Genomic DNA, 21,690 nt, shown 5'->3' with positions numbered 1-21,690 from the left:
ATAAATTTATCAGATGTAGTGGTTTCCACATGAATATAGAAGTTCAAGGAGAACATCTTCATGAGCTTGGTGAAGGCAAAGATTTCCTTAAAAGGCCACAGAAAGATTTATAAATTGGGTTCTCACACACTAGCAAAGTAATGCTCAAAATTCTCCAAGCCAGGCTTCAACAGTACGTGAACCGTGAACTTCCAGATGTTCAAGCTGGTTTTAGAAAAGGCAGAGGAATCAGAAATCAAATTGCCAACATCCACTGGATCATAAAAAAAGCAAGAGTTTCAGAAAAGCATCTCTTTCTGCTTTATTGACTATGCCAAAGCTTTTGACTGTGTGGATCACAACTAACTGTGGAAAATTCTGAAAGAGATGGGAATACGAGACCACCTGACCTGCCTCCTGAGAAATCTGTATGCAGGTCAGGAAGCAACAGTTAGAACTAGACATGAACAACAGACTGGTTCAAAATCGGAAAAGGAGTACGGCAAGGCTGTATATTGTCACCCTGCTTATTTAACTTCTATTCAGAGTACATCATGTGAAATGGCAGGCTGGATGAAGCACAAGCTGGAATCAAGACTGCTGGGAGAAGTATCAATAATCTCAGATATGCAGATGACACCACCCTTTTGGCAGGAAGCAAAGAAGAACTAAAGAACCTCCTGATGAAAGTGAAAGAGGAGAGTGAAAAAATTGGCTTAGACCTCAACATTCAAAAACGAAGATCATGGCATCTGGCCCCATCACTTGATGGCAAATAGATGGGGCAACAATGGAAACAGCGACAGATTTTATTTTGGGGGGCTCCAAAAGCACTGCAGATGGTGACTGCAGCCATGAAATTACAAGATGCTTGCTCCATGGAAGAAAAGTTATGACCAACCTAGACAGCTTATTAAAAAGCTGAAACATTACTTTGCCAACAAAGGTCCATCTAGTTAAAGCTATGGTTTTTCCATTGGTCATGTATGGTTGTGAGATGGACTATAAAGAAAGCTGAGCACTGAAGTATTGATGCTTTTGAACTGTGGTGTTGGAGAAGACTCTTGAGAGTCCCTTGGACTGCAAGGATATCCAGCCAGTCCATGCTGAAGGAAATCAGTCCTGAATATTCAATGGAAGGACTGATGCTGAAGCTGAAACTCCAATACTTTGGCTACCTGATGCGAAGACCTGATTCATTTTAAAAGACCCTGCTGCTGGGAAAGATTGAAGGCAGGAGGAGAAGGGGATGACAGAGGATGAGATGGTTGGATGTCATCACTGACTTGATGGACATGAGTTTGAGCAAGCTCTGGGAGTTGATTATGGACAGCGAAGCCTGGTGTGCTGTAGTCCACGGGACTGCAAAGAGTCAGACATGACTGAGCCACTGAACTGAACTCACATGATTTATAATTTAGGAAAGATGGGATGTATGTAAGGTCAAATTACTTATTATTTGTCACATTCTGCATAATTATATAAAATATGTAAATGCCTTATATATATATTATTTCCAAGTGAGTGAACATCCTTTAATTTATTCTGAGACTTGGGTATATATTTGTAATTTCTACCTTTTTTGGATTAAATGTTGAAAATAGTAAGTCCTAATTTCATGTGTTAATAGTTTGCTGTCTTTTCTTTTAGTTCTGTCTCTGACAGAATTGTAATCACACTGTATATATTACTTAAAATTTGTTTTCCTCAAAATAGTGTGAATATTTTCTTTTGTAATTAAGCAGTTATTTAAAAAATGATGGCTATGTTGTATTATAAAGACCTTTCATAGGCCATTTAATGAGAGCAGTGTTTATTGGTTCTTTAAATTGTATTACAGTACCTTTGTTTTTTTTTTTAATTTAATTTTTATGTATTTTTTAAAAATGTGTACACATGACATGAAATTCAAAACAAACAAAGCGGTTTACAAAGTCTGTCTGTTTCTTTCTCAATCTTCCTTCCGTGTGAAGCAACCAGTGTTGTTGGTTTGCTGTGTTTCTTTTCAGGACTCTTTTTTTCTTTCCATAAATAAGCAAATAGGTACTGTTTCCTTTCTCAGACAGAGGCCATTTGCATCTTACTTTTTTCCCAGTCAATATACTATAGAGATGATTCATATCAATGTATGAAAAATCTCACTAATTTGATAGCTGCTGAGTGTTCCAGTATATAGATGTGTCATAATTTATTTGAGTCATTACAATACTTTTAAGTTGAATCTGTTTCTTGAGATTTGCTCCTTGTTTTTAAAGGGTAGATCTTTGGATTGTATTCCTTTTTTCAGTCCCCTCCTTTAAGAAATGGCTTTTTGCCTTTCTTTGGTGAGGAATGGGTCAGGCTTAGTGCCAATATTGAGTGCCACTAAGTCCTCATGTATGGATGTGAGAGTTGGACTGTGAAGAAAGCTGAGTGCCGAAGAATTGATGCTTTTGAACTGTAGTGTTGGAGAAGACTCTTGAGAGTCCCTTGGATTGCAAGGAGATCCAACCAGTCCATTCTGAAGGAGATCACCCCTGGGATTTCTTTGGAGGGAATGATGCTGAAGCTGAAACTCCAGTACTTTGACCACCTCATGCGAAGAGTTGACTCACTGGAAAAAACTCTGATGCTGGGAGGGATTGGGGGCAGGAGGAGAAGGGGACGACAGAGGATGAGATGGCTGGATGGTATCACTGACTCGATGGACGTGAGTCTGAGTGAACTCCGGGAGTTGGTGATGGACAGGGAGGCCTGGTGTGCTGCGATTCATGGGGTCGCAGAGTCGGATATGACTGAGCAACTGAACTGAACTGAACTGAAGTCTTCTAGAAGTTACCAACCCCTTTAAAGAAATGAAGAACTCCCTTCTTTGGGGGTCTAGGGAAGGGAGGTCATTATGTATGGGAGGTAGTATTTAAGGAATCCTGAAATTAAAGGTCTTAAATGGGACAATTTTGTTGAAAGTGTGAAGTACAATAACATGAAAAATTCATAAAACATAAAAGTAGTTCTCATAGGATTATAAAATGAGCATCCGTGTGATGCCATCCAGGTCAAGAAAGAGAGCATTGTGCACACCTTCACTGACCTGTTTTATTTACCTCTCCCTTCCATGCCCCTAGTGGTAGCCAGTCTCCTGACCATTGTGGCGTTCATGTTGATTCTCCTTATAGCTGTGTAACCTAATTATGTATTCTCAAACCATCTAGTAAAATTGTGCTTTTGGGGGGAACTTCCTCCCTAATGCTCAATATCTGAAATTCTGTACTCCTAGGAGCAGTCTTGAAGAAGTGAGGTGGCAGGGAATCCTACACATCTTGTTTTAACGAAGTTTGAGGCTTCAGTCTGACTATTATTAGGCGAACTTGAAATCTTTTTCGTACCAGGTGATGGAGCTGTATCTTCACTGTTACTAGGATTCAGGAACTAGCTCTGCATTGGGTCTTTGAGGTACGGCTTCTAAAGCACCTGTTTACTGTGATCTGGGGATGGTTTTTGTCTGGAGGTCTTCATAAGTGCTCATTTTCTTCCTACTTGTGTTCCTCTGCTGGACATTTTAAACTGTGTTCATGCTCAAGAGCCCCTGTGGATTGCAAAAAAAAAAAAAAAAAAACACCCTACTTTCAAAGTAATTTTTTGTTTTCTTTTCTTTACTAATTTATAAAAGCTATGGGGTTTATAATCTTGGACTTTATTCATAAATGCTTGTTTGTCTCACCCATTTAGGCAGCCTGAAAGCTTGAGCAGGTCAAGTTTTCTTTTTTTGTGCAGAATACCTCGCATTTTCTATAAACATAGGTAGACAGTGGCATGGCATTAATACATCCTGCCTACATTAAAACATACAATATTCTATATAAAAGACCATAGAAATAATATGTAGTTCAATTTTGTAGCTGACTTAACCTTTCAACTTTCGTGGTGCTACTTCTACGTAACCCAATACATATACAAGTATATATTGAACTGAGACTAAAATTTCATGAACAGCACCCTTACTATGTAACTGATAGTGTTTATTCTGTTCTAATTTCATTAAAGATAAATGTTGACTGGGGACTCATTAAGTCATCTGCAGGACCTTCAGTAAATCAATTGAAAGGTAGTATGATTTTCTAGAGGGGGAGGTTAGCTTTGAGAGATTAAACTGAGTGAGGCAAACCCAGCCCTGGTTTGGTTTTATAGAGAAGGGCAGACTTGGGTTCAAGTCTTCACTGTGCCAGTTGGGCCTTAGCCTTCTGTAAAACTGGAAGCACTTCCTGCTTAGTGGTTATGAGGATTAATATAATGTAAGCATTAACACACAGCTTCTGTTATTAGCCATTATGCCTTATTTCAGGACTTAAGGGAGCTTCTCTGACTTCTAGCCTAGTGCTCTTTGTACAGATTGCAGAATTTGCTGTAACAGGAGTTATGGGACAGCGTTAAGTAACAACAGGTGGATGGGAATTGCTTCGTTGATCTGCTCACCCTTTGGGATCAGTTTAGGTTACTGTTAAGGTCTGTGCTCTCAAACTCTGCTGGTTTATTAGAGGAGTAGGAACTGCCTGACGAAAAAGGCAGTAACAGCCCACTGCAGTACTCTTGCCTGGAAAATCCCATGGATGGAGGACCCTGGTAGGCTGCAGTCCATGGGGTCGCTAAGAGTTGGACACGGAGTGACTTCACTTTCACTTTTCACTTTTATGCATTGGAGAAGGAAATGGCAACCCACTCCAGTGTTCTTGCCTGGAGAATCCCAGGGACGGGGGAGCCTGGTGGGCTGCCGTCTATGGGGTCACACAGAGTTGGACTCGACTTAGCAGCAGCAGCAGGAACTGCCTGAAAGCATCAGGCAGTCACCATGCCTTCAGTATAGAAGACTTGGTCTTCCTGTTTCCGTTCATGGGAGGGATGTTGAAGCTAAAGCTCCGTGTGTGTGTGTGTGTATGTGAAAGAAAGAAGAAGTGAAGTCACTCAGTCACTCCATGTGACCCCATGGACTGTAGCCCAGCAGGCTCCTCCGTCTACGGGATTTTCCAGGCAAGAATACTGTAGTGGGTTGTATGTATATAATATCAATTCAGGAGAACAGAGAACATATCCTTCTGATTCTTCTCTCTGTCTTTTCATATTTCACATTTACAATCTACCCCCTCATGTTTTAGAGAATAACCCAGCTTTTGTATTTTTTTTAATTAATTTTTTTATCGAAGGATAATTGCTTTACAGAATTTTGTTTTCTGCCAAACTCAACAGCTTTGATAACAATTTATTCATAAAAGTAACTGAAGCAATTTTTTTGAAGCATATTTAAACAAAAATTCATATAAAATGCTACTGTGAAGAGAAACCTATTTATTAACATTTGGTGTTTTTTTCTTCTAATCTTTTTCATGCATTAAAAAAGTGACAATAATACTGTATATTCAGGTACCTTGTAATAAAATTAAAAACTGAACTGATTAGAAAGTTCTAGATCAATAAGATGATAGAGGAAGGGAGAAAGGGCACTTTGTTGAATGAGAGAGGCAGTGACCTTTTACTGTCTCTGAGATTGAAGGGTATTCTGCAGCAAGTAAGAGTTTGACTTTAAAACTCTTTCCTGCTTTCTATTCTTTCTCTCATTTGGCACACACTCCTGAGATCAGAACAAATGGGTGTTATGCTGCTGAAATTAATATCCCATTAGATTGCTGGTAGAGTTCCTATGTTTTGGTGGAATACAAAAACTGAGTTGTTTTTAATAGTTCTACTAAACGTACATATGGGCTTCCTAGGTGGCTCAGTGGTAAAGAATCTGCCTGCCAGTGCAGGAGATGCAAGGGACACGAGTTTGATTCCTGGGTTGGGAAGATTCCCCTGGAGAAGGAAATGACAACTCACTCTACTACTCTTGCCTGGGATATCCCACGGACAGAGGAGCCCAGTGGGCCAAGTCCATAGGGTTGCAAAAGAGTTGGACGCTACTTAGCGACTGAACAACAGCAACAGCAAAACATACGAATGCTAGTCAGTGCTTCTCAACTGCTTCAGATTCCTTAGCCAGTGTGCTCACCCAGGTCCTGTGAAGAACCCAGTGTGATGCAGGAAGTAACCTACCCTGCACTGCAGCACTTGGATGGGATCTGCTGTCTGAAAATGACCTAATTGGAGGCCAATCAGTTTTCTTTTCTCCCCACAGATTTTGAAGCCAGCTTCATAAGACTGTTGGACAAAGTAACTAATGGTTCTCGAATTGAAATAAACCAAACAGGTAAGCTCCTTTTCTTCCCATTCCTGAAAGCACTTACATGTACTACTTAAATATTCCTCTGTTACTCACTCTTTTTGATGGTATAAATATTGTATTTGAATGGAAAGACCCAGTTTCCTGTCTGTGATATGATTGTCTGAAGATAGTATGTGATATTGCCAATTTAAGGGACATATACTTGACTTAAGGAAGTGAGAAGAGTGAAAATTTCAGATAAACAGGCAAGCACCTCCTCTCTTTTAAACAATAGAAGTGTTTTATACCTAACTTTATGTACAGCTTTTCAGTGTCCATGTAGCTTATGTTGTCACAATAAAATCTTACAACAAACTCTGAGGTAGCTGTATGTGATGAATTTTAATTTTTTTTATTTTGTCTTTTAAAATAAGTTCATGTAAGTATGTGCAAAAAATGTGAAAATCCCTTCACCTGTTTCCCCTTCCATTCACTCTCCCAGGGGCAGGCATGGGGACTTTGTCCTGGTCTCCTTTGTATGTATTTGCTTCCATGGGCACTTCTGTATCTCAAACCATCAACAGGATCAGGCTGTTCATACTGTTCTGCAGCCAGCTGTTTTTTATTAGCACAGATGTCTCAGGGAATTTGCTTGCCAGGCACATGCAGGTCCATCTCAATTTTTCAGTGGCATTACATTGTATTCTGTTGTATGGATACATGATAACTTATTTGACTGTTCCCTGCTGATAAACATTTAGGTTGTTTCTAGCTTTTTGTCTAGTTTTTTTTTTTTCCTTCTTTTTTTTTGCTATTAGAAACTGTTATCTACATTGTATAGGTGATCATGGCAAACATGCTTTGATTGTCTCCATGAGCTATGTGCCTTTGCACATGTATTCAACAGAGGAAACTGATCTTTTCTATGTGTTTTCTGTTAAGGGAGAAACATGTATTCAACAGAGGAAACTGAACTTTTCTGGTATGTTGGCTCTGTTAAGGGAGAAGACAAGCTTGGCTTTATAAGTGGCCATGGGACTTGATCTGTAGCTGCATTCAGCCATACCTCACAGAGAACAGGTTTCAGGAGTAAACCATCAGATGCCCTTTGCAAGCTATGATTCCTTTAGTCTTTCTTGATTCCTTTACTTTGAAATTGCTGGGGATGTTTTCAGTGGTTTTTATTGGTGATTCAGAGGACAAGAAATTCTGTTGTTTTGGGGTCATATCTGTTGTTTTATGGTCATATCCATAAAACCCGAGACTGTGAGCCACGCAGCAGAGCAGTTCTCCTGGATTCCCTTACCCTACTGCTCTCCACCCGGGTGCCCTTTCCCAATAAAATCTCTTGCTTTGTCAGCACATGTGTCTCCTCAGACAATTCATTTCCAAGTGTTAGACAAGAGCCCAGTTTTGGGCCCTGGAAGGGGTCTGCCTTCCTGCAACAAATGGCGACTCTGGTGGGACTCTTCTTCTCTGAGACCAACATCCTGACCACTCAGGGTACTCAGGGGCCAGCTTGCCTGCCAATGGACCAGACCCAGTGGCTGCAACTGGGACCCTTTTGTCCCTGGTCTCCTCCTGACCTGGACAACTGGCCAGAGTGCCCCGACCGGTAAGGAACAAGAGACTTTATTGACCTCTCTCCCCTTCCCTCTCTCTTTCCTCTCCTTAACCCTTCCTATCCTTCCCCATTTTTCTAGTCCCCCGGTCCTGGACACAGGAATCTGGTCGAAGGGTCCTCAGCATGAGCTGAGGATTGGAGACTGATCACCTCCTCGTGGCAGAGAATTCGAATTCTGGTTCTGGTCTGGTCTGATTTCTGGTAGGGCCGAGTTCCAGTCCTCCCTTCTCTGAAGGCCCAGGGAAAAGTCCCATAATGCCTGGGTATCTGTAGGTGGCAGGAGACGTCTGTAAGGCCACCCCTTTCGCCCCCCTCTCCCGCCTCCTCCCCCTTCTTCTTTCAACCTGGCTTCCTTTCCTCCCTTTGACATCTTTGATGTTAGTACTTGGATCTGAAGTTCTGTGTCTCTATAGGAGGTTTTCTGAGAGACTGTATTCTTATATTTAAGGGCTTCCTTGGTGGCACAGAGGTTAAAGTGTCTACCTGCAATGTGGGAGACCTGGGTTCAATCCCTGGGTCAAGAAGATCCCCTGGAGAAGCAATTGGCAACCCACTCCAGTATTCTTGCCTGGAGAATCCCATGGATGGAGGAGCTTGGTCAGACATGACTAAGTGGCTTCACTTTCACTTTCTACAGCTTAGTTGAGAAATAAGATATTTATATGATCCTGCTTCCTTCCACCTCTTGTGTCTACCCGCCCGCCCCACCTCACCACCCCCCACCCCCCCCCAGCCTTCATTTTGATGATCTGGTTAGTTTCTTATTTGGTTAATTTGCCAGCATAGACAGATTTTAGTGCAGAGTTCAGTGGTTATAGTCTTTGGGAGTTGGGGGCTTTTGGACCTAAAAGATTGTTTTGAGTCACGAATAGTATTTAGAATAACTAAAGTAGAGTTTTCTAACTTTGATTAGAATATGATTCTGATAGTGATTATTGTGATTTTGATTTTTTAATATGGTAAAACCTGTATTTCTTGTGTCAAACTCCCAAGTGCTGCTTTCCTTTTGGTGACTGAACCTAGTTCCTTCCTCTAATGTTAGATTTCTTTATTGGTAAATTGTGCCAGGAGAACTTGGCCAGGGATTATTAGTATCAAAAATATATTGTGTTCATTTCTTCATATCCCCTGAATCATCTAGCATATTTTATTTGGTTTTTCCTCTAATATGTAAACCTAGTATGAAACTTTTTGGATGATATGCATATTTGAAAGAATAAAGAAAGATAAAGTGTTTTCACTAAAGCAGTTCAATAATTTTAGACATTTCCATTTGTTACTATTAAATTAAAATAGTTACTATTAATGGAAATGAGTGCCATAAGTACTTGCCTTCTCTAGGTACCTAGTTTGGTGACTATGGTATTGGGAAATCTGATTTCCTGGGCCTAGAAGAAGCTGATTGCTGGCACGATGATTTCAGAACATCATCTGTAAACCCCGACATTGGCACAATCTGAGAGCATGCTGTTGGGAGACTAAGGTGCCTGTTAGGATATATCTCCTCTGTGCCCTGCTGTGACTCTGGCAATTCAGATGGCTTAGGGAGGGGTTTAATTTATTACTGTTTATTAAATTACACTCACAGTTTATTATTGTTACAAGGACTTGACAGTAATGAGTCAGCTTTTGGAGTGAAGTATGTGGGCTCTCAGGAATGGCATTTTGAATTCTTGGATGCCCTTGCCAGACTTTCCCCTTGGGACTGACTGTTTCATTGCCTTTGTGACACTTTTTTTTTTCCTTCTGCTGACTTTCTTTCCTCTGTTATAAGGAACGACCTTATATTATCAGCCCGGCCTCTTGTATGGTGGGTCCATGGAGCATGACTGCAGCGTTCTTCGCGGCATTGGGTATTATCTGGAAAGTCTGCTCTGCCTGGCTCCATTTATGAAGCACCCGCTGAGAATAGTTCTGCGAGGAGTGACCAATGACCAGGTTGACCCTTCGGTGAGTAGTGAGGCCACACCACCCTGTGATTTTTGTCTCCTGTTACACCTAACTTCTGAGAAACTAGTTCCTGATAAAACACATTTGTTTTGTTATTTACCTTGAAGTTTAGAGATTAATCACTCCAGAAGGCAGATGAGCCAAGACTCATAATCATCAGATTCAGTGACGATTGTTAATCTTCTTCAAGGTGCCTTTCATTGTTATGTCTAAGAACCTTCTGAACAGATGCTTGCAGTCTCATCGTGTTTGACATGAAATATGGCTCTGTTGACTGAAGTTTGTGGGAGTGGAGTTTTCATAAGGTCATGTGACGGTTGAGGCTGAAAGGCAGCAGATCAGAATTTTAGGCAGAGAATAATATCTTCTTGGCATGCTGTAGCATAATCTTGACTTAGGCTTCAACTGTACACTTTAGGACTTTCTTCTTCTGAGAAGAGTTTGCAGATTTAGAGAAAGGGTATAAGGGCAGGGAAGGTATATATGAGCTTTGCCAGTGTGTGAGCATCAGCAAGCTTCTTATTAAGCGTGCTGTGTTTGTGGGGAGGATAGTTTAATGTACAACTAGAGTATTCATTGTGGCTACCTCAGCTGTCTTAATGCCAGTCTGGGATGGGTTTTATTGTATGTGTGTGTGAGTGAGAGAGAGAGAGAGAGAGAGAGAGAAAGACAGACAGGTTGGGGAGAGGGAGATTGATGGATTGGAGCAGGCCTGCCTTAGACCTTTCATAGTGAGGCAACGATCCCCTCCTTTGGATGCTCTGCTGTCCAGAGAAGATATCTTCAAGCTGAGGGCCATGATGTGAAGTTCTAACTGAGGATGCTTGTCTTCACCTTGGCAGACATTAGAAGAAGACCACTGAAGGGGTAGCTTCAGAGGCAGATGTGTGTGGCTTCCCTAACCAGGGAAGACCAGTTAGGTGGTGCAGTGAGCTCCAAAGCAGAGACTGCTGGTATTCACCAGGATGCTGATGAGGTTATAAACATGATTAATGTGTTCTTGGGCAATAAAAGGTTTATTCCTGAATTCTTAAGATTCGGGTACATAAAGTCTTCCCAGGATCCAAAGTAGAGTGCAAGATCTGATATTCTTAACTATATACGAATGCTGCATAAACTGTTTAGAATTTCAAAGTAATTTCAAGTGGTTGCTTATTTCTCACATTTTCCCGGAAGATTGTAGGAAATGGGTTCTTCAGTTAAAAGTAAGAGTGGAGACCTCTACTATTTCAGATTGGGAGGGGGTGGGGTAGGTGCCTTGACTCTTGGGAAAAGTCCCTGAAGCAGACAGATGTTGGCACCATGTATCCCAGTTTTGTATTCTCTTTCTATAGTTGCCAGTGATCTTAAAAGCTGTTATTACTGACAGTACTAAAAATTTACATATTTACATATTAACAATGACAAAGATTAATTGATAGATTCCCTAGAAATAGTATTTTATTCTTTCTAGCAGTATACTAAAAGGCTTTCTTGTAGTTTTCACAAGCTACAGGACTAAAATGACCTTGGTTAGTACCTGGCTCCAGCCCAGGATAAAATAAATACACCTAATCCTGGATAAAGAGTAACTTCTTCAGCCTGTGGCTTCTTCATTTTAAACTTTCTCTTTAATGTGTAGTTTCCCCATCAATTTATGTCCACACCTACTGTCTGCACACAGGGATGAATACGATGAGTTCTGCCCGTAGGGAATGTGGTTTCATGGGGTGAACAGCTGTGAACACAGCCAGGGAGACCACAAGGCTGGATACTCTGGGCTCTGGCAGATGCACAAGCCGAGTGCTGAGGGCTGGGGAGGGCTTTCAAGAGGAAGGGAAGCCCCAGAGTCAGTCATGGTTTTAGGAAGATAGCTGTAGAGCTGAGAGAAGGGTAAATTGCCAAGGTGTCAACCAGTATGAACTTGATGCAGAGGGAAGTGGAAGGGTAGACAAATATGAAGGGCATTGTGGAGGGAGGGGCTTCATAACTCAATAACTAATTGGAGTTGGGATAGGAGGAAGGGGTCACAGGTAACTCCATGATTTCTGTCATAGTTGACTTGAAAGGATAGTGATCAGAAAGAGTTTCACAGGGAAGAGGAAAATTGTGATGGGGTGATAGTTGATGTGTCTGATTTTGGTCCTATTCTCTGGGATATTGATGGGATATCCATGGGGGATGTCCAGTTGGGAATTACTGTTTGGAGCCTCAGATCATCAGGATCTTACCTACTCACATTTCACTCTGTAGGAGAATGAGGTTGACTAGTACCCAGTTTGATCACTGTTGGCTTTTTGGCTCAGTAAGTCTGACAGGTGCTTTTCTCTTGGTCTGCACAGTGTGCTGGTGGTGTTGGTGTTGGTGTGTGTATCTGAGTTGGTTGTTCTTGTTTGAAACCCCAGAGTTTTTCATTGCAGTAGGTTGGCGTGGCTTCTCCACAACAGCAATCCATCAGAGCAGAGTAGCACCTGCCCTCTTGGGAAGAGGCGTGAGAGCTCCATTTGGACACAGGTCTTAACTGACCTCATCATTCATTTAACGTCCCCTTCTAGCCTCAGTGGGCCAGTAGAGTTTTGGCTTCATGGTTCCAGGGACTGAGAATAGATGAAGAAGAGGAATAAGTGTATAAGGAGTGAGTTGGGGAAGAGGAGCTGGAGACAGTGACTATGGAAATAGAAGGATTTGGAGGAGCCAAGGAGTTGAGTTCTGAAAAGCTAGGGATGATCCAAGAGTCAGTCCTTGCAGGAGTTGAGTTGGGATTGGGTAGGGAGATGCAGCAGTGAGAAGTTCTGTTGAGCTTTAAGAGAACAGTATCATTAGGGTGCAAGATCACACACAGGTTCAGAATGAGTAAGAAATAGAACCATAGAAGGTTGGGAGATTCTTCCAGAATGCTAGATGGGATATCCCCTTAAGAGCTGAGGTTGGGAATTTTTAAGTGAGAGAAACTTGCACTCGTTTGTAGGCTGCAATGGAGAAGGAAAAAGTTAAAATGAGAAGGGTAGAAGGGCTTAATAAGGCCACCTACAGATATCCAGAGGATAGAAGCAGCAGTGATGGGATGAGCCTTGTAAAGGGGTAGGGACATTTTGGAGACAAAAAGATAGGAAATGGGGGGAAATTTTGAAAAGAAAAATTCTAGGAGGTCTCCTTTGAGTCTCAGTGATTTGATACTGGTGCCCCCAGTTGATATTTACTGGTGCCAGCAGTTGGCCAGACGGTGAGTGAAGAGTCTGTCCTCTTTCAGGGCTATCCTAGCAGGGAAAAGAAGTAGAGTGAAATCTGCTGTGTCCTGGCCACTTGTTTAGGTGGACCTCTGTCAGTATCCGTATTTATTTGATTCATGAGGGTTAGGTAGATGTTCTTATCACTGTTTCAGAAGGGAACAGGTTTCTTCCCTTTTTCTGTTTGTTGTGGTGTGTGCTAAGTTGCTTCAGCCATGTTTGACTCTTCTGCGACCCTATGGATTGTAGCCTGCCAGCCTCCTCTGTCCATGGGATTCTCCAGGAAAGAATACTGGAGAATATTCAGTTGCCATTTCCTTCTCTGGGGGATCTTCCTGACCCATAGATTGAACCTGAGTCTCTTATGTCTCTTGCACTGGCAGACAAGTTCTTTACCACTAGGGCCACCTGGGAAGCTATGGGTCTGATCATATTTCTACTTGTTGACTGATTGGACTGTAAGGGTGGTGCCTTTGCCTGAGGTTCCACTTGGGTCAGACTTTTGCCTTTCCTCTCTGACTTCAGAGTAACAGATAGGTTTCCTTGAAGCAGAACCCGCAGACCACCCCCACTTTGCTAGATCCAGTGTGTGGAGCTTGAGGAGGTTATGGAACTTTCTAGTTGGGCCCCTCTTTCTACAGCAGGCAGCCAAAGCCCTGAGGAGAGAGCGTCCGGGCCTCAGAGGCTGTAAGAGGCAGAGTGGGGCTCCAGGCCACAGCTGCCTTTCCAGCCCTTGTCCCACCACAGCGAGGGGCCTGCCCTTCGTGTCAGATGGAGAGTGACCTGGGAGACAGGACCACACCTGCAGTTGTATTTGGGCTCCTGACTGGCCCTCAGTCAATTTGACTTCCTCCTATTTGACTCCAGGTGTGGGTGGGATGAACCAGCAGGGGTGTTCTGTTCTCTTGCCTTTCTCTTACCTGGGAGAGCTGGAGGCCGCCTAGCTCCAGGAGTCATGCTCACGGAGCAACCGGCGTCCTTGCAGCCCCCACCTTTTCCAGAATCTGGCTTGGTCTTCTCCCCAGCTGCCCTTCGTACTAGCCTTGACTGAATTCTTCTTGGTTTCAGCAATTCCAAATGCCTATTTTAAGTTTCTGAGTTGTGTGTAGCTTTAATATTTAATTGAAATTAGCTAATCTTTAATGGATTTTCTCAGTAACTGCTTCTGCCCCACCTGATCCATGCTGAACATGTTCCTAGGATACATAGGTCATTTCTACCTCTGGTTAATTTTCTGATATATGAATATTTGGTTGGGGACTGTTCTCTGCCGTAAAGCCCTGTTGGAGTATTGTTCTGTTGAATGTTAGCATGTAAGACTTGGTAGCAACTTGGAGACAGGCAGGCTGAGCTCCTTACCTTAGAGACAAGGGAATTTAGAAATTGAGATTTTCTTGTTTGAGGCCACACAGCAAACTAGAGCCTGGACTGGGACCAGGGCTTTTTCCCAGAGCCTCTGCTTATGCTGCTTGCCCTCAATGCTTCCTGTTGTAGGATCAGCCCCTGCAGGGCTGAGAAACATCTCTTGTTCCATTGGGAACAAGGAAGGGATTGCTCTTGTTTCCCTAGTTGCCGCTGAGACAGCAGTCACTGACTTCTTGGATAACGTGGATTGGAATATCACCTTATCCTCTGTGAGGAATCTGCAAATGAATAAGGAAGGATCGCAGCCCTCCTAGGAGTTTCGAATGAGGAGATGGTAACAGTTGTACTTGACAGTGTCTTGCCATCGACTGTGGATGTCTTCCTTTGCACTTAGGGGTTTTTGTTGTTTGCTGCAGTTTGAGGCTGTCTTTCCTCTGAGGCTCCCGGCGCCTTGTAGAATCACCACCACTTTTAACTGCCTGTGTGTGGGTGTCAGCAGGATTCTTAGGTAGAACTGTTAAGCTGAATAGTTGATTCACTTTAGCCTGGAGTGCCACCAGCTCTAAACGTGAAATAGTCATGTTGAATAAAGAATACTTAAAGAGGCCATGTCTTTGCTTAGTGTTTATACCTGTAAGAATGAGCAGAGGTCTCAGTTTGTTTTCTGCATGAGCCCAGCAGTTTCTTGGTGCTTTTTGCGTGATAGCATGTGATGCTCATGATGACTCATAAGGTAGGTGTGTACTACTATAAATGTGGAAAAGGGGCTCAGAGAAGCCAGTGGCTTATAAAATCATAGTCTTTAGTCGAGAGCAGAGCCAACCCATGCCCTCAGTTGTAAGCCAGCCTCTTTTCTCTTTACCAGACTGCTTCATCTACCAGGAGGCTAAGCCTTAACCGGCTTTGTGGATTCTTTCTTCTTTCAATCTCAAGGTTTAACTAAACTTTTTTTTTTTTTTTCTGAAATTATTCTGCAGGTTGATGTTCTGAAGGCAACAGCACTCCCTCTACTGAAACAGTTTGGGATTGATGGTGAATCTTTTGAGTTAAAGGTACGAATGTCCAGATTGTTGGTGGCATAAATCAGTGTGAAATATTTTCTTACCAACTCACTGGAAGAGCTGTATGGCCCAGTGTGTGTGTGGCACGTTTGAAGTCACCATTATAAGAATTCTTGAACCTAGCATTGCAGACTTTGAGCTGAAAGGGTCCCTTTAGTAATGACAAGAGTAACTGATATATTGCACTTACTTAGTGGTAGTAGACGTTGTCAACATTCTACATACATTAACTCCTTGACTCATAACAACTCAGCCAATAAGTCATGGAGCTGGGATTCTGACCATGCTACCTCTCTGATCTGGATCATTTATTTTAATTTGTGTCCAGAGCCTACCAATCTGAATGTCCCTGAGACTTTTTAGTACTTTACTTTCAAAACCTAGTTGAAGTAATTTAAGCATCTATTTGTTTGCTATTTAAGGGAATTATATCAATCCAGGGTGATAACACTGGATATCTTAAGCTGTTTAGCATCTCTGCTTTTTGAAGGGAAATTACTTCATTTTTATTTAATAACTCAAAACTATTGAGTTTTGATAGACCATTTAATTCCAAAAGAGGAGAAAAGGGTTCTTGGTGGTTAAGAAGTGGGTAAGCTGATGAGCTAGACCAGTCCCTCATTTTAAGGTTGAGGAAACAAGTTCTGGTGGTGAAGTGACCTGTCTGGCTTTGACTGGAACATGCAGGCTCTGTTTCTACTGCTTTTTCTGACACACCACATAGTCCCCTTGCTCAGCATGTGCCCCTGTGGAGCTGACATTAGGTTCTGTTGATCTTGAAGAGATGGACAAGTTGGGTTTGAAAGCCTTCTGCATTCTAATGTTGGTTTTCATTCTTGGTGTACACCAGCCTGGCTGGGTGTCATCCACTCTGTTGAATCCTGACCTCTTCTTTTTCACTATGCCTACAGGTTGTACGACGGGGGATGCCACCTGGAGGAGGAGGTGAAGTGTTTTTTTCATGTCCTGTGAGGAAGGTCCTGAAGCCTATTCAACTCATAGATCCAGGAAAGATCAAACGTATCAGAGGAATGGCGTATCCTTTGCATTAGCTTCAGATTTCTTACTTTTTTTTCTTTGCCTCAGTAAGATAAGAATGACTCATAACAGTTTACTTCTTCCCAGGGTTATTTACATTTCAGACAACAGTTCAGTCGCTCAGTTATGTCTGACTCTGCGACCCCATGGATTACAGCATGCCAGGCCTCCCTGTCATCAACTCCTGGAGCTTGCTCAAACTCTTGTCCCTCAAGTTGGTGATGCCATCCTACCATCTCATCCTCTGTTGTCCTCTTCTCCTCCTGCCTTCAGTCTTTCCCAGCATCAGGGTCTTTTCAAATGAGTCAGTTCTTCACATCAAGTGGCCAAAGGATTGGAGTTTCAGCTTCAGCATCAGTCCTTCCAGTGAATATCCAGGACTGATTTCCTTCAAGATTGACTGGTTGGATCTTCTTGATGTCCAAGGGATTCTCAAGAGTCTCCTCCAACACCACAGTTCAAAAGCATCAATTCTTCAGCACTCAGCTTTCTTTATAGTCCAACTCTCACATCCATACATGACTGCTGGAAAAACCATAGCTTTGACAAGATGGACCTTTGTCGGCAAAGTAATGTCTCTGCTTTTTAATATGCTGTCTAGGTTGGTCATAGCTGTCCTTCCAAGGAGTAAGCGTCTTTTAATTTCATGGCTGCAGTCACCATCTGCAGTGATTTTGGAGCCCAAGAAAGTGAAGTCTGTCACTGTTTCCATTGTTTCCCCATCTGTTTGCCATGGAGTGGTGGGACCAGATGCCATGATCTACATTTTATTAATGTTGAGTTTTAAACCAGCTTTTTCACTCTCCACTTTCATTTTCATCAAGAGGCTTTTCAATTCCTCTTCACTTTCTGCCATAAGGGTGGTGTCATCTGCATATCTGAGGTTATTGGTATTTCTCCCTGCAACCTTGATTCCAGCTTGTGTTTCATCCAGCCTGGCATTTCACATGATGTACTCTGCATACAACTTAAATAAGCAGGGTGACAATATATAGCCTTGACATACTCCTTTCCCAATTTGGAACCAGTCTGTTGTTCCATGTCCAGTTCTAACTGTTCCTTCTTGACCTGTATACGGATTTCTTAGGAGACAGGTAAGGTGGTCTGGTATTCCCAGCTCTTTAAGAATTTTCCTCAGTTTTTTGTGATTTACACAGTCAAAGTCTTTGGTGTAATCAATAGAGAAGAAGTAGATAATTTTTCTGGAATTCTCTTGCTTTTTCTATGATCCAACGGATGTTGGCAATTTGACCTCTGGTTCCTCTGCCTTTTATAAATCCAGCTTGAACATCTGGAAGTTCTCAGTTCACGTACTCCTGAATCCTGGCTTGGAGAATTTTGAGTATTACTTCACTAGTGTGTGAGATGAGTGCAGTTGTGTGGTAGTTTGAACATTCTTTGGCATTGTCCTTCTTTGAGATTGGAAGGAAAACTGACCTTTTTCCAGTTCTGTGGCCACTGCTGAGTTTCCATATTTGCTGGCATATTGAGTGCAGCTTTAACAGTATCATCTTTTAGGATTTGGAATAGCTCAACTGGAGTACTGTTACCTACACTAGCTTTGTTTGCAGTGATGCTCCCTAGGGCCCACCTGGCTTCACATTCCAGACAACAATCTTGGAAAAATCTTAACAGTGAACTTGTAATTATTGGCTGAGATAGGGTATTTTATTATCTGCCTCATCATAACTAGACTGACTGATTGATTCATTTATTTTTTTTGGTTAACACTTAAGCAAACAGTTCCACTGTTTGTTACACTGTCTTGAGGGCTTTGATTTGGGGGCTACCAATGCACTGTAGTCCCTGCTTCAGAAGAGCTCATTGTCTGGTGAAGGAAATGAATGTACAGATACATAATTCTGCTATAATGTATAAAGTGATGTAGATGATGTTCAGTGGGTCGGAGGAACTAAGAGTAGAGTGGCATATTTGTCTGGAAGATGTGAGAGAGCTGACTAGTAATTAATAATATCTACCATTTAGTAATTGCTTATTCTGAACTATGATAATTTATATACTTAATTTATTTTTTATTTTTTAAACTATTGAGATGTGGTTGACATACAAAAAACTGTATATATTTAATGTGTACCACTTGAGGAGTTTGGAGAGATACATATATATACCTGTGAAACCATCAGCCCAATCAGTGCCATAAGTGTTTCTGTCACCTCCAAAAGTTTCTTTTCATCCTCTTTATTGTTTTAATTTTTTGTGATAAGAATACTTTTAACATAAGATTTATCCTCTTAGCAAATTTTAAGTATGCAATATAGGCATTACAGTGTATAGTAAGTGTCTAGGAGAAGGAAATGGCAACCCACTCCAGTGTTCTTGCCTGGAGAATCCCAGGAACAGGGGAGCCTGGTGGGCTGCCGTCTATGGGGTCTCACAGAGTCGGACACGACTGAAGCAACTTAACAGCAGCAGCAGCAGGACTTATTTAGATTCCTCATATACATGGGATCATGTAGTACTTGTTCTTATGTATCTGGTTTATTTCAGATAGCATAATATCCTCCAGGTTCACCCATGTTGCCACAAATGATAACATTTCCTTTTTTGAGGATGAATAACATTATTGAATCCATATACCACATTTTCTTTATCCATTTGTCTGTTGGTAGACATTTAGGTTGCTTTTATACCTTGGCTATTGTAAATAATGCTGAAAAAAAATATAGGAATCCATGTGTATTTCTTTGAGATCCTAAGTTAAGTTTCTTTAGATATATGTCCAGAAGTGGGATTGCTGGATCAGATGGTAGTTCTATTTTTAATTTCTCAAGGAATCACCATACTGTTTTCTATAGTGGCTTCACCAGTGCATGTTCCCACTAGCAGTGTACAAGGACTCCCTTTTCTCCATACCCTCACCAACACTTCTTACTTATTTATTTTTTGATAATCACTGTCCAAATAGGGTGAGGTGATATCTCAGTGTAGTTTTAATTTGTAGTTCCTTGGTGATTAGTGATTATTGAGTGCCTTTCCATGTTTTAGTTTGCCATTTGTATGTCTTTTGGGGAGAAGTGTCTATTCAAGCCCTTTGCCCATTTTTAAGTAGAGTTGTTTGTTCATTTTGCTACTAAATTGTAAGATAAGGTGTGCTGTATCTTTTGAGTGTTAATCATATATATGAATTTCAGACATTTTCTCTAATTACATAGGTTGCCTTTTCACTCTGTTGTTTATTTTGCCTCCTTTTTTTTTTCCTTTTTGGTATTCAAGAAATCATTGCTGAAGCTAAAAGTCTTCCTCACTGTTTTCTTCTCAGAGTTTTACAGTTTAAAGTCTTACATTTGTCTTTAATTCATTTTGAGTTTATTTTTGTACCTGGTGTGAAATAAGAATCCTCTTTCATTCTCTTGCATATAGGTATTGTTTTCCCAACAGTGTTTATTGAAGAGGATATCCTTTCCCCATTGTATATTCTTGGCAACCTAGTTGAAGGTCAAGTGACTAGATATGCATAGGTTTATTTCTGGGCTCTCTGTTCTGTTGTCTTTTTTTTTTAATGTTAGTACTATACCGTTTTGATTTTGGTAGCTTTGTAACATATTTTGGTATCAGGACCTGTGATGCCTTCAGCTTTGTTCTGCTTGCTCAGAATTCTTTGGCTATTTGGAGTCCTTTGTGGTTTCATATAAATCTTAGGTTTATTTTTTCCCTATTTTTATTAAAAATAAATGTGAGATTTTGATAGTGATTGCCTTGAATCTGCAGATTGCTTTGGAAAGTATGGACATTTTAACAATATTAATTTTTCCAGTCTTTGAACATGGCCTGTCTTTTCCTCTAAAGTCTTTTAAAATGTCTTTTATCAGTGTTTTGTAGTTTTTAGTGTGTAGGTCTTTCACTTCCTTGGTGAAGTTTATTTCTAAGAATTTAGGTTGTTTTAAATGCTATTGTAAATAGGATTGTTTCTTTGATTTTTTTTTTGTGGGTAGTTTGTTGTTAGTGTATAGAAACTCAACTGATTTTTGTATGGTGATTTTGTATCATGCAACTATATTGAATTCATTTATTCTAACAGTTTTTTGGGGGGGATGCTGTTCTTTAGGATTTCTACATATAAGATCGTCTTCTGCAAAAAGAGATAATTTTACTTTTTCCGTTCCAATTTGAATGCATTTTCTTTTTCTTACTTAATTACTCTGGCTAGGACTTCTAGTATTATGCTGAATAGAAATGTCAAGAGTGGGCATCTTTGCTTTGTTCTGAATTTTATAGGAAAAGTTTTCAGTTTTTCACCATTAAAGATAATGTTAGCTTTGGGCTTTTCATATATGGCCTTTATTGTGTTGAGGTAAGTTGCTTCCATGCTTAATTTGTTGAGAGGTTTTTTGTTTTGTTATCATGAAAGAGTGTTATTTATCAAATGCTTTTTCTGCAGCTATTGAGACAATGATGTGATTCTTATCCTTCATTCTGTTAATGTGAGGTATCACATTGTTTGATTTGCATATGTTGAACCATTCTTGCATCTCAGGGATAAATACCACCGTGTCATGTTGTGTGACCCTTATAATATGCTGTCGAACTCAGTTTGTTAATTTTTTTGAGGTTTTTTGCATCCGTGTTTGTCAGATATATTGGCCTGCAGTTTTCTTGTATTATCTTTGGCTTTGGTGATCCTAATCTCATAAAATGAGTTTGGAAGTGTTTCCTCTTAGATTTTTTTTTAGAAGTTTAAGCATCGGTGTTAATTCTTCTTTGAACATTTGATAGAATTCACCATTAGAGTCATCTGCTGAAGCCACCTGGTTATGGGTTTTTCTTTGTTGGGAACTTTCTGAGTACTGGTTTAATCTCTTTACATGTAACTGATCTGTTCAAGCTCTCTGTTCTTGATTCAGACTTGAAAGTTTTTATGTGTATAGGGGTTTATTTATTTCTTCTAAGTTGTCTAGTTTATTGACATATAGTCATTTATAATAGTCCCTCATGATGTTTTCCAATTTCTGTGGCGTAAGTTGTTAATATTTCCTTTCATTTCTGATTTTACTTATTTGAGTTTTGTCTTGTCTTAGTCAAGCTAAAGTTTGTCAGTTTTTATCTTTTCAAAAAATCAACTATTTCATTAAGTTTCTTCTATTGTTTTTCTGTTTTATTAATGTCTAATCTGCCAACTGTGAATTTGGTTTCTTTTTCTAGTGTAAAATTAGGCTGTTTGAGATCTTCCTTTGAAAGAATGTTAGCACTTATCAGGCGGTCCTAAGATGGCGAAATAATAGGACAGGGAGACCACTTTCTCCCCCACAAATTCATCAAAAGAACACTTGAACGCTG

At 40.8% G+C, this 21,690-nt stretch overlaps 1 protein-coding gene across 3 annotated transcripts in view; it reads left to right on the top strand.

Annotated features, from left to right (window-relative positions):
- RCL1 (RNA terminal phosphate cyclase like 1) overlaps positions 1 to 21,690 on the top strand; it is a 220,382-nt gene that overhangs the window by 14,838 nt on the left and 183,854 nt on the right. For all 3 annotated transcript variants that reach the window (XR_009495486.1, XM_024995983.2, NM_001077131.1), the window contains 4 exon segments: positions 6,125 to 6,196; positions 9,550 to 9,725; positions 15,274 to 15,348; positions 16,269 to 16,393. Coding sequence is in view for 2 of the 3 variants with exons in the window: in XM_024995983.2 (XP_024851751.2) it covers positions 6,125 to 6,196; positions 9,550 to 9,725; positions 15,274 to 15,348; positions 16,269 to 16,393 (448 nt within the window). In the remaining variant the exon portion in view is untranslated.

The sequence above is a fragment of the Bos taurus genome, chromosome 8 (genome assembly GCF_002263795.3).
Source record: "Bos taurus isolate L1 Dominette 01449 registration number 42190680 breed Hereford chromosome 8, ARS-UCD2.0, whole genome shotgun sequence".
Lineage (NCBI taxonomy): Eukaryota > Metazoa > Chordata > Mammalia > Artiodactyla > Bovidae > Bos > Bos taurus.
Note: the sequence above shows the minus strand (reverse complement) of the source record. Positions and strands in the feature narration are given on the sequence as shown.